Source organism: Papaver somniferum, chromosome 2 (assembly GCF_003573695.1).
Source record: "Papaver somniferum cultivar HN1 chromosome 2, ASM357369v1, whole genome shotgun sequence".
Taxonomy (NCBI): domain Eukaryota; kingdom Viridiplantae; phylum Streptophyta; class Magnoliopsida; order Ranunculales; family Papaveraceae; genus Papaver; species Papaver somniferum.
Genome location: NC_039359.1, coordinates 79,266,658 through 79,279,060, shown reverse-complemented (window position 1 = coordinate 79,279,060; position 12,403 = coordinate 79,266,658). Strand labels below are relative to the sequence as shown.

The following is a 12,403-nucleotide window of genomic DNA, read 5'->3' as shown; positions in this document are numbered from 1 at the left end:
AAGTTAAATCCAAAAAGTAAATTAGAGAAGAAACAAATTTACCACATTCGAAATCCTAAAACGCATTTGTAATGCTCTACCAATATTATAATATTACTTCTTCTTTTTTATTTTTAATTTAAAAGGATAAATTTATTAGTTATAATTGGAGACCACGGTAGCTTCTTGATTAACAAGTTCTTGAATACCTTGTGGTAATTCATTCATGTACACAATATCAAATCTTAGAGTTCTAAATCCTTTTGGCTAGTTGATTTGCTACTCCATCGACTACTCTCTTAACAATGACTAATTTTACTTAAAAGAAATCTAATATCAAGGATTAAACCCTGGTTCCTGCGATAGACATATAAAGTTTATTCGTTAACATACTTTATTAGAACCTCACTGTCTGACTCAAAAACAATTCTATTCAGTTTTCTTGCTATAGCCCAGCTTACAACTTCCTTCGTGACCAAGCATTCAAATTCCTCCACTTCAACACCTTCAGTCATTCCTCAATCAAAGTATCTCCCTTTAGCTCTAAAGAAGGTGTCTGCAAAATTCCTAACCATTAGTCCTATTTCTTGTCGTAAAGTTTCTTTTATGAAAGAGGCATCAAAATTTATCTTCGGATGATCATTATCTGGAGGCTTCCGTCTTTAACACCCTAAGAATTCTAGTTTATATAATGTAACCAGCGGAAACACTACGAAGGATATCTTCAAACTCAAACCCATTCTCTAACATCGCCAGGTTAAGGTAGCCATACACATTATGCATTTATAACCACCAATTTCTTAATTTTGTACAACGATATAACGCTTCATTTTGAGATATATGATCAGTAAGCACACCCTTGCCAGCCACTTGTTTAATACCACCGAACTATTGATTTTATTCTGAGCCCAATTTTTATCATCCAACGTTTTTTTTTCTTTTTCTTTTGACTACTTATCGTATGAAAATCTCAGAAAAACTTTATATACAATTTGTGAACAAGTTTTTTTTGTATCAATTTCTATAAAGAAAAATGGAAGTGTTGTTGAACGAACGAGCCTCTTGAACGCTGGCGGCTTAGAACCATCCGCTCGGCTGCCTTAATCTATAGTCGACAAATAAATTTTCCCATCCACGTGACTAGACAATTTGCCAATGTCCACAAGAATTGACCCAGGAGTAAGAACCAATGACTAAATTACGCGATTCTCTTTAAACCCCAATTCATAGAGAGCGAATAAACCCTTGAATTTCATTTTTATTCTCATTCAAATCCCGCGAACGAGAGACTTCTCTCTCCCAGTCTCTCTTCTCCGCGTTCTCCAATCTTCAAAGGTAAAACCCTAGAAAAATCTTCTTAAATCCAAGTTTTCGCTTACATTCACTGTATTGATTACGAGATAATCCTTTAACAGGTCACTTAGTGATAGACAGAAACATGGCGAGTGAACCAGACATGAGTAGTTGGACGGATCTTCTTCATTCTTCTACTAAACTTCTCGAGCAAGCTGCTCCATCTGCCCAGTTCCCTGCCTTACAGGTACTTTCTTCTGATTCAGTTATTAATTTCTACGTTTATAAGATTTTTTTGGAAAAACCCTAACCCTAAAGTTGTTTTACACCTACAGAGAAACTTAGATCAATTAGAAGCGTTATCAAAGAAGCTTAAATCTAAAACTGTACGAACTGAAGTTCCTGCAGAATCTAATGCAGCCACCAGGTTTCTTGTTTCATTTCAATTTTTTCTGGATTTTTTTTTTCTATTGCGGGGTGATTGTGGCTGATTCTTATTTGGAGAACTGAGTTCATGTGTAAATTTGTGCTCAACAGGCTGTTAGCGCGTGAAGGGATAAATGCCGAACAACTTGCACGGGATCTCAAGTCTTTTGAGTTAAAGGTGACATTTGAAACTGGTCTTTGGATTTTGCGATTTGTTTTTCTCTCTTTATTTTATTTTTTTGTTGGATTTTGATTATGGCTTTAGGTTTGGAAATGTGTATCCTAGAACTTTAAATTTCGTGTTAATGAGCCTAGGTATGAACTAGGTTAACTTGTTTGGATGTATTATAACTGGTAGCTAGGTCACTGCCTGGAAATTCCAATTCAAATTGGCCCGATTTAATGACCATGTCCAGTTCCTAGTTAGTCACTTTCGTGACAGAAAATACTTCGAAGTTCAAGATCCTTTGAGCACTGGATGAGTAAATGTTAGAAATTTGATTTCACCAAGAAGAGCTCTTCCAATGGAAGCAGAATTTCACAACTGAAACTCTGAAAGGGAAATTAGTTTCTCTCTTATGCAGCCACTTTTACTTTTTATATAACAATACGAAATTTTAAACCTTGCTTGCTTCTGAAATGTGAAGGAGAAACTGTATGGACTAGTTTCTGGATGAATTAGAGTGTGTGGATGGATAATGAGTATAATAAAGTGATTATTTGTAGTGTTATAGGTCCTTGAAAATGCCATCTTCTCCTTCAACAATTTTTACCTCCACCACCGGAGTGTAACTTATTGCTGCTGTTACTGGTGTCCAATCCTTTGACTTTTCAATGCATTACTGTTTTTATAAGGGAAGGATGAATGATAGTCCTATTGGCAGTCATATATATTTACTTTATTCTTTTTTATGTTTCTTGCTCTAATTATCCTTTTGTATTTTTGAAGACTAAATTTGAGGATGTCTTCCCCGCTGAGGCAACAAGTGTTGAAGAGTATTTGCAACAGGTAGTTTTTGTGCCACTTAATGTACAGTGCATTATTTTAGTCAATAAATTTTCTATCGCTTCCTGGAACTGTTCAGTTTTTATTGCAAACTCGAGCACATGCAATTTTTAGATCACATTACAAGTTTTAACCGAAGTTATTACTGTTGTATTACTGTTGTATTAGCAAACCCCCACTTTTTGTAGTGCGAGAACATGTGACAAGGGAACAACTCAGTTCTGTGGATTTTAGGTAGAGATCAATTAGATCTTGGTCATTCGAAGTGAGCCTTCAACAAAGGCCGGAAAAGTGCTTGGGTGGCAACTATTCACAGCATTCATGCCTCCTTATTAGTGTGCCTCCTTATTAGGTTGTGTATGGTATTCGAAGTGAGCCTTCAACAAAGGCTGGAAAAGTAACTCTGCTTGGGTGACAACTATTCACAGCATTTGTATGCCTGAATCTCATAAATGTTCAGAAGCTTTGGATATATGAAAGGGTTTCTAATACCGTACACAACCTTAATTACAGATACTGGGAACGGGTTATGTGTAACAGAAAAAGAACCACCAATAAATTCTTCCAATTTGAACTTGTATTCCTTGCTTGCTAGTTATTGAACTTAATAGTGTTAAGTTAAATTATTCCATGCCATACTCCTATAATCTCAAATTGGTGAGCACATTGTTCTGGAGTTATGCTATACCCATGCATCTTTGTCCACAGAAAATACTCTCCCTACCTTCCTTGACAACGTGTTATTTTTGTATGTGATTTGCATATCAGGTTCATGAAATGGCCATGGTCACAGCTATTCAGGAGGCTCAGAAGGATAATGTTAGAAGCTTTAATGATTACATGGTGAAAGTTTTGGAGGTTAGTATGCTTCCATGTTTACTGTACCTTGGTTGCATCGGCACATTATCAAGCTATTTCATTTGGGTGGTTTGATTGTGCATGAGCTATAATTATTATCCCTTGCTTTCTTCTTATTTTGTTGAAGTTTTCCATATGCTCATACAGGTTTAGTGTCTGACTGTTAAAGAGAATGGAGCCTACAGTTGAATCTGAATCATAAATTTCTTTGGTTAATAAATTAATGTCCCATGTCGGAGGGATACATAGGATTTTTTTAGGAGTTCATGGGTTTATATGTTCGCAGTTAACCATAGTCGTTCTTTTGCTGCATGTGTTGTCTTTATTAGTAAAGTACCTAAACATTTTGAATGACCGACCTTTAGAGAGTAGAGAAACCAACTATATGATATCCCCGAGCAAGAGATAAATATTAGTATCAGATTTCAGAATATATCAGGTTAAATTTCTTTTATCATCCTCCATTATATTATCAAGCTTAATATGTGGATTCGATGTTCCACAGGAGGATTGGCAAAAGGAAAAGTGGGATTTTCTTCAAGGCTTGAGTCGGCTTTCTACACTTCCCAGAGCAAGCGGTAGTGTAGGCACAGTGATTAATAGTCCTGGTGAAATGGCTTCCATTGCTTCTAGTCCAAGGGTTTCTACTGGTACAACAGGCATGGAGCTCATACCTTCAGCAAATAATGAGCCTATCCTCGAAATGAAGGCTTCTGTATATGCTGAGGTTGTTAGGAAACTAAACGACGCAAGAGAACGAGCCTTACCATTTAAAGTAAGTTTATTTCTTCTAGTATGCATCGGGTATGCAAGCCATTGCTGCCGATACCTTTACACTTTTGTATTTTTTCCTGAATAGTTTCTGAGCAATTAGGCTGCTTTTCTTCTCATATCTGGTGAGGGTACGTTGTATTGCTAAAGTGCGCATATTGATCATCATAAAAAGTCAAGTTAGGATTTTTAATACCTCTGTTCCTCTCATGTACTACGCTTCTTGAAAACACTGCTGTCTAACTACATAACTGTACTGTTCATTAAAAATTAGTGCATCTTATTTTCAATTTCTTTTGTCCTTGCTAGCCTGCTACTGCTTTCAGAGGTGCTTATGAAACTTTAGGACTTGACGTGTCTGGTGGAAAATCAGTTACTGTGCAGAAGATATGGCACTTAATTCAGGTACACGGTCATTTAAGTGGTCATGTGCTGATACTTCATTTTATCTGTGTTTGTGATGAATGTTTGCTCACAAGAATACTAATGCGGCTCCTCCGCGATGCAGGCATTAGTAGGTGAAGACTCAGCTGTTAAACACAATGTATCAAGGAAAATGTCATTAGTAATTGGTGCAAGAAGACATCTGGAAAGGGGACATGAGAAGTATATCCTTGATACGATCCAAAGTCACCCTGCACAGGTACTCAAAAGCTCTATTGGACTTGTGATTTGTTTTCTGAATTAAAGCATTACATTTGTTTTAGGGTTTTTAGTTTCCCACATCCTTTCTAATAACTGCAAAAAATGGAGCTGATTTATATAAGAGCCATGATTACCTAGAAAAGGGGTTTCTGCACAAACAAATGGAAAATGAGCTTCACAGTGTGAACAACGTAGAAATGACTCTTTGTCATTGCACATGGTAAAGTGAATAGGTGAAGATGGAGAAGAGTGTTTTCTGTTGATGAAAGAGTGGTAAAAAAAAGAAGAGTGTATCCTCATCATCATGGTAACACTTAAGACCTAAGTCTAGGTTGCTTCTTCAAATGCAAGAAGCTTTTGCTTCATAAATTAAGTTTTGACTTTTTATTTCTTGGTATTCTAGCTCCATGGGTTCGTATTTTGAGTCGAAACACAAAAGATTCAAAGCGTGTTTGGGAAGTAAGTTAAAAGCTTCCTCCTGTAACCGAAAAAAGGCGTCTTTGTGTTCAAGAATTAACTTCTTTCCTCCAATATTTGTTGTACTCATTTTCCTTTTCTTCTTCCCTTAGACCTTTTCACAGTGAAATCATTCTCCTCTATGAATATGAAGTTGTTGACCGAAACATTACTATTTAATCCCAAATGATGATGGATTGACTGGACTATTAGTGAAGGGAACTTAACTGAATGCGGAAAATTATCTGGAGTTGTGATATACGAAATGTGAAATTGAGATTGTGAAGAATGAAAATCATCATCCTAACAAAACTTATTTTCAACAAGCCCTTTTAAATCCATGATTAAATATATGCTCTATTTTTTGTGGCTGTTTTGGTTATGTCATGATGATGAGTTCTTTTTAGTTTCTTCCATCTTTTGCAGCGAATCTCCGAGAAGAGGAAATGGAGTAGTAAAAATTTGTTTCTTGTTTCTAAGTTAAAATGCATTCTCCCTAATTTGCTGTAAACTGAGAGATAATATGCCCTGATTTACAGGTTTACACACATGGATTTCTGAACTAATCATTTAACAAACGCTCTAGAGTACTTCTACTTCTGGCTGTCAAACAGTCTTTGTTTGTCTCTCTAGGTTCTCGATGTTTGTCCACTTGGTTACCCCTTCTAAGTTAATGCATGTTATTTGAGAGTTCCTGGTGTAGATAGTACTATTCTGAATTTGAATAGATCTGTAATTTCCTGAGACCTGGAAGTGCTTAGTTAAATGATTAATGAAAACAGTCTCAACTACACTTATATCGCAACTACACTTATATCGTCCAGTATCATGTCATTTTTGCTGTTTCTATTGATTTTTGCTCATCTCTGATTTCGTTTTGGCAGGCTGCTCTTGGCGGGGTTGTGGGGAACCTGCAGAAAATTCGTGCCTTTCTCCGGGTTAGGGAAATTTTCTTTTAGTTGCTACTGCATTTAGGTACCAGTTCTAAAGGTTGGCATCTAAAGGTTCTTATAAACTGCTCTGCAGATCCGTTTGAGGGAGTATGGGGTTCTAGATTTTGACGCAAGCGATGCACGCAGGCAGCCTCCCGTTGATACGACTTGGCAACAGGTGTTTTGACTCTACTTTAGTTTTATCTACACTCAGTCTTCTTTTGGGCCGTTGAGTTTCTAATATCTGTGATTGGTTTAAATGATTATAGAAGTCATGGTTTAAAGTCCCATTACTAAGCCATTAAGTAATGGGATAAGCTTTTCTTCAACTCCATTCTTTCTCAAGTTATCTTAAAGGCTGAATCTGCATCATCTTATCATCTATAGGATAGATGTACTTTATTTTTAGAACCGAACTGATGAATTTAGCTCCTGCATCACGAACCATGGCATCCCTTAAAACCTCACGACAACGCTGAATCCCAGTGCAGAGCATTCGTGATTCGTGACTCGTATTTGAAATGTACTCTACTATTATTTATTTTCAAGGGTGGGGATTTGTTGGTCCCATCAAGTAACATCCTCATGTTTCCCTAGCGTGTGCCCTGTGGTGCTCCAGTGACGAGAAATGAAGGTTGCAGCAAGTGTTGTCAAGAAATGACTGGATTTTCAACACGACAGTTCATTTATAATGTGGTTCAAATGTCATTTGAGTTAACTGTGAAGCTACACCTTCAAATGAGTTACAAATTTTCATTTCATGTATCACATATCTTCCCTGGTTTTCAGCTTGTTAATGTTCCACTATATATATCCTTGAAGTTAGTGTTTTTTCCTCCATTAGTGCTTATTCTAAGTTATGCTTCGGAGTAGACTCATAACATTTTCTCATGCCCCCACTGGTTTTCCATTGGCTTGGTGCCTATTTGGGGGGACCATGTTTCTGTTTTTTCTTTTTTTTTTTACCATAGTGAACGACAAATATTTGATATCTTTGTGATTGTATTGTGTAAAGAGAATTACAAACGCTAGTGCCATTGAGACAATATTACTAAATATCAACTGTAATATTCTTGTTATCATATTTCTACCATGTTCTGACATTGATTTTATCTTCTTAATTACTTGCAGATTTATTTCTGCTTGCGAACTGGTTATTATGATGAGGCTAGAAATGTTGCTTTGTCATCTCGTGCTTCACATCAATTTGCTGCTCAGGTACTTTTGCTGATACTTTTCCAATCTTGCTCACTCTACCAGCAATTAATTCAGGGCAACTAGAACCCATTGTTTGATTGGAAGGAGCTATAAACACTTAACTCCAGCATCTTATCTTTTTTGACCAAGATTCCAATCTCGAGCCGGCATAAATTATATCAGGGTCCTTGACTTTTCACATCTCAGTGGTCATAATGTTGAAATCATCCTATTTTTATTTTTTGCAGCTTGCTGAGTGGATTTCTACTGGAGGTATGGTGTCCCAAGAGACTGCAGCTGCTGCTACAGAAGAATGTGAGAAAATGTTGAGGATGGGGGATCGAATTGGTCGACCTGCGTATGACAAGAAAAAGTTACTACTTTATGCTATCATATCTGGTTCACGCAAACAGATTGACTGGTTGCTTAGGGATCTACCAACAATTTTCAATACTATCGAGGATTTCTTGTGGTTCAAATTGTCAGCAGTTCGAGATCGTCCAGGTGGTGGAGCTGCTTCCTCCTCTGCTATTTTGAATGAGACCATGGTACCTTACAGTTTAGACGATCTGCAGGTTTACCTTAATAAGTTTGAGCCTTCGTATTACACAAAGAACGGGAAGGATCCGTTAGTGTACCCTTACGTATTACTTTTGAGCATCCAGTTTTTGCCAGCGGTTCTATACTTATCCAAGGAAACTGGAGATGGAGGATTCAATATCGACGCAGTTCATATTTCAATTGTTCTAGCAGATCATGGGGTTCTTTCGGATGGTGCTGGAACTGGTCCAAAGCTGGGTCTAATGGATGCTTTTGCTGAAGCTGCTAGCATGATTCGCCAGTACGGTTCGGCATATTTGCATTCAGATAATCTCTCAGCGGCACTAGAATATTATGCACAAGCTGCTTCTGCAATGGGTGGTGGAGAGTTATCTTGGACTGGAGGAGGAAACAGCAATCAGCAAAGACAGAGACAATTGATGCTCAAGCAACTCCTTACTGAGCTATTATTACGTGATGGTGGCATATCTCTTTTGCTTGGTGCAAGAGGTGCTGGCGAGGAAGGTCAACTTAGGAGGTTTCTAAATGACAGAACAGCACAACAACAGTTTTTGCTTGAAGCTGCTCGCCAATGCCAGGAAGCTGGGCTATACGACAAAGTAAACCTCTGCCTCATTTGTTGTTTTTGTTAAACGCCTTGTAGGAAATAGATAATTAACTAACTTCTAAAGCTAGGCTATACGACAAAAAAGTTCATTTGCTGGACGATGCTGACTATATATTCTCTACAGGCACAGTAGAAAGAATATGTGCTTTGTTGTCTTAGTCTTCTGTTATGGAGATCTTTAGTATATCTCATCAAGCTTTTTAATAGTGGAAGAGTAGCTGTTGTCAGCTCGTCAGGAAAATGATATGCTTTCTCTTAAATGCTATTCGCCTGTTCTGACATTTAGTATAGGTCATTTGGCACCTTGCTCACTGGCACACATGATATGTGTAGGTCCATTAGCTTCTGAATTTGTGTTTATACTTCTATAGTGCGACATTCTGTTTTTCCCATGAGACACCATTTAACATATGTAGACATTGTACAATAGATTAGGACATTTGGCGACTAACATAAAAGGGTGAGCTAACTGTTGAACATTTATATAGTAGAGAGAGTACATACTTTTGATGGATGTAGTTCAGTCTTTAATAAGCATGGTTCCTGAAATTGACAAACTCTATAAAATCTTAGGAGGAAGAATAATCTCTATTTTTCTTTAATGTTTATTGTGAGTACCATTTTCTCTATTTTTTGTTCAGATATTTTTTGAAATTATGGTTTGCATAAAAGTCTTTGGAGGAAGGTTGGACATTGCTAATAGGCAATTTTGTGGTCAAATATTTTGTCAAAGCTATTTTCTGAATGGGCCTTACTGTGTAAAGTTACTCTCATGGTGTTCGGACATTAGTTTACTTGGCTCCTTGGTATTTCTTTAGCTTTCCTATTTGACCGCAAAGAAATTCCGGATTTCTGATTTTGTGCGTAGTATCTTTTGAAGAAAGTACAATATTCCTGATTAACTGTAGATATCTAAAACTGGACTTGGCAAATTGCAAGTTGGTGAATTGAATATAACTTACGAAGGACACTATCTTGCTAGCATGTGCTGTCATTTTGATAGTCATTCAGTTGCTTTGCTTTGCTTTGTCCCCGTCTTATGTCTATAAGCCTTTGTCTATCTTGTTACTTGTAGATCATGTTCATTTCTCCATCCTCAAGATTTCTGTCTCCTTCATTTTGTATTTTTATTCTTCTCACTTTGGAAATTTCAGTCTGTAGAAATACAAAAGAGAATTGGGGCCTATTCAGTAGCACTGGAGACAATAAATAAGTGCCTCTCAGAATCCATTTGTGCTCTCTCACGTGGTAGATTTGACGGTGACAGTCAGACTTCTGGTCTCATTCAAAAAGCGAATGAGATATTGGAAGCTTACAAATACTCACATGAATCAAGGTACATTTGATGCTTCTTTCTTGGGGTGTACGCGTTTCCTCTTCTTGGTTGGCTAAAAACTCACTTGTTTCTTTTCATGTGCAGCCTGCATGATAGAGAGCATATTTTGGAGCAGCAAACAGTGTTAAGACAGCTTGAGGCGGTATTGTTTATCCATAAACTAGCTAAATCAGGTCAATATGCAGATGCTTTAAGGGAGCTAATGAAGCTGTCATTCCTTCCCTTAGATCCGCGGTCACAAGATATCTCAGTTGATGTGTTTCCCAAGTTAGCATTGCATGTCCAAGCTTGTGTGCCAGATCTCCTGAAGGTTGCTCTTAGCTGTCTAGACAATGTAGCAGATTCAGATGGACTACTGCGCGCCTTACGGATTAAGGTGAGCATGCAATTTGATAGTATTTTGATAGTGCAATTCAACGTGGCTCACATTTGCTGCCCTAATGAGATGAAATAAACTTACCCTGTACATGACATGGGTATAGACCACAATTAAGAGCTAGCATTGTTAGATAAAACCTCCTCACATGTGATGATTTGGGTACGATAATGTTTGGAAAAAACCCATCTCATACTGGCCATGTTGCCAGCCCAATGCTTAGTAGACGGATAATGCTTGGTGTCATTGTCCGATGTTTCGTCTGTTACTTCAACCAGTACTCTCATCTTTTCTTCAACTGTAAATTTCATACTCTCATTATTCACAAGACAAATGTTAAATATCAACCAATTCTGTAACTGTTTAACTGCTCAACTTTGCAGATTGCCAATTTTGTTGCAAACAATATGGCGAGGAACTGGCCCCGCGATTTGTACGAAAAGGTTGCACGAACCCTTTGAAAGGACTGATGCCTGCAATGTTTATTTCTGTTTGTCACACTAATGTAAAAAAACTTGATTGCTTTCATCCATGTGGATGCTTTATTGGCTCTTCTTTTGCAGTCATTTTTTTATCCGTGGGCCATGAAGATGGCATGTTCTGCTTTACTGTGAATGAATGAAAAAGTAGATATCCTGACATTGCACTTTTCCCTCATTTTAATGATTATCTTATCAATAGCTGTTTGGGAAATCCACTACTTCATTTACAAAATATAGAAGTGAGTTCCTGTAGAACCCAAGACAGCCTATAGAAACCCATTATTAAGAGATTTTATCCAGGTTCATTATCTTTTTGAACCTGAATCTGCTAACTTAATTCTTATTATGAATGTTCCTGCATTAGGTAAGGATTCTCTTATTTGGAAACCAAATAGAAAGGGTTTGTTTTCAGTTAAAAGCGTTTATAATGTTTTAACTAGACAAGCTCAAACTGTTCTTCCCAACTGTCCCTCAGCAGGTCTGGAAAGCTCCCTGGAAACTTACACTGCCTCGTAAAGTTAAATTACGTGATCATCCAACTGAGCTTCACTGTCGTCTGTGTGGTCACCCAAATGAGTCAAGTGATCATCTTTTCTTGAATTGTCCTTCTGCTAGATCCATATGGCTTGGTCTAAACATTAATGTTGGTAACATCTTGTCACAGCATGGTTCTTTCAGGAATTGGGTAGTGTTAATTTGAATTCTGGTACAGGGCTGCTAAGGGAGGATATAGACAAACTTTTAATGGTTTCTGCTTGGGCTATCTGGAAGGGTAGGTGCTCAAAAAAAACTCAGAATCATAATCCTAACAGATTAATGACTCTGGATAATATCAATAGAATTGTTTATTTTGTTCCTAACCATACTGTTAATAATACTGATTCATTGCAGATTATGAGATGAAAACCTCCAGAGATTGGATATCTGAAAATTAATCTAGATGCATCTTTTATTAAACAAAATTCTCAGGGTGGTATAGGACTGATTTTAAGAGATTTTGCAGGTACCTGCTTTGGTGTGCAAGGACAATAGTTTAATGGAGGAATGAAGGGAGGAATAGAGGTGGAGGAACTAGAGTGCAAAGCTATGAAGGCAGCTGTATCTCTAGCCATTTCAAGAAAGCTAAACAATGTGATTTTTGAATCTGATAATGAAGTCTTAGTTAAATCCATCAATGAATCAGTTCCCCGTGTTCATTGGTTGAATCAAGTTTTAGTTTTGGACATTAGATTTCTTTTGAATAAAAGTGCACACTGGCAGTGTGTTTCAGTTAAAAGAGATTGTACTGGTGTTGCAGATAAGTTGGCAAAGAAAGCTAGACTTTTGAGAGCTAATTTTGAATATTTTGATGAGTACCCTCCTGACATTCAAGGATGGGTAGCTCAAGATTCTGATGTAATCTCTACTTGATCAATGAAAATCTATTTTTCAATAAAAAAAAAGAAGAGATTTTAACACCATCTTTTTTATATACTCCC

The 12,403-nt window shown here is 37.2% G+C and overlaps 1 protein-coding gene across 1 annotated transcript; it reads left to right on the top strand.

The window, feature by feature from the left end:
* Window positions 1–1,181: 1,181 nt before the first annotated feature.
* Window positions 1,182–11,123, top strand: LOC113348143 (nuclear pore complex protein NUP93A-like). Its single transcript, XM_026591848.1, has 16 exons — window positions 1,182–1,314; window positions 1,395–1,519; window positions 1,608–1,699; window positions 1,810–1,876; window positions 2,648–2,707; window positions 3,473–3,562; window positions 4,068–4,337; window positions 4,643–4,738; window positions 4,842–4,976; window positions 6,319–6,372; window positions 6,461–6,544; window positions 7,498–7,584; window positions 7,812–8,723; window positions 9,886–10,067; window positions 10,152–10,443; window positions 10,827–11,123. The coding sequence occupies exons 2-16, from the start codon at window positions 1,418–1,420 to the stop codon at window positions 10,902–10,904; spliced, it is 2,601 nt and encodes an 866-aa protein (XP_026447633.1). The 5' UTR covers window positions 1,182–1,314; window positions 1,395–1,417; the 3' UTR covers window positions 10,905–11,123.
* Window positions 11,124–12,403: the final 1,280 nt, after the last annotated feature.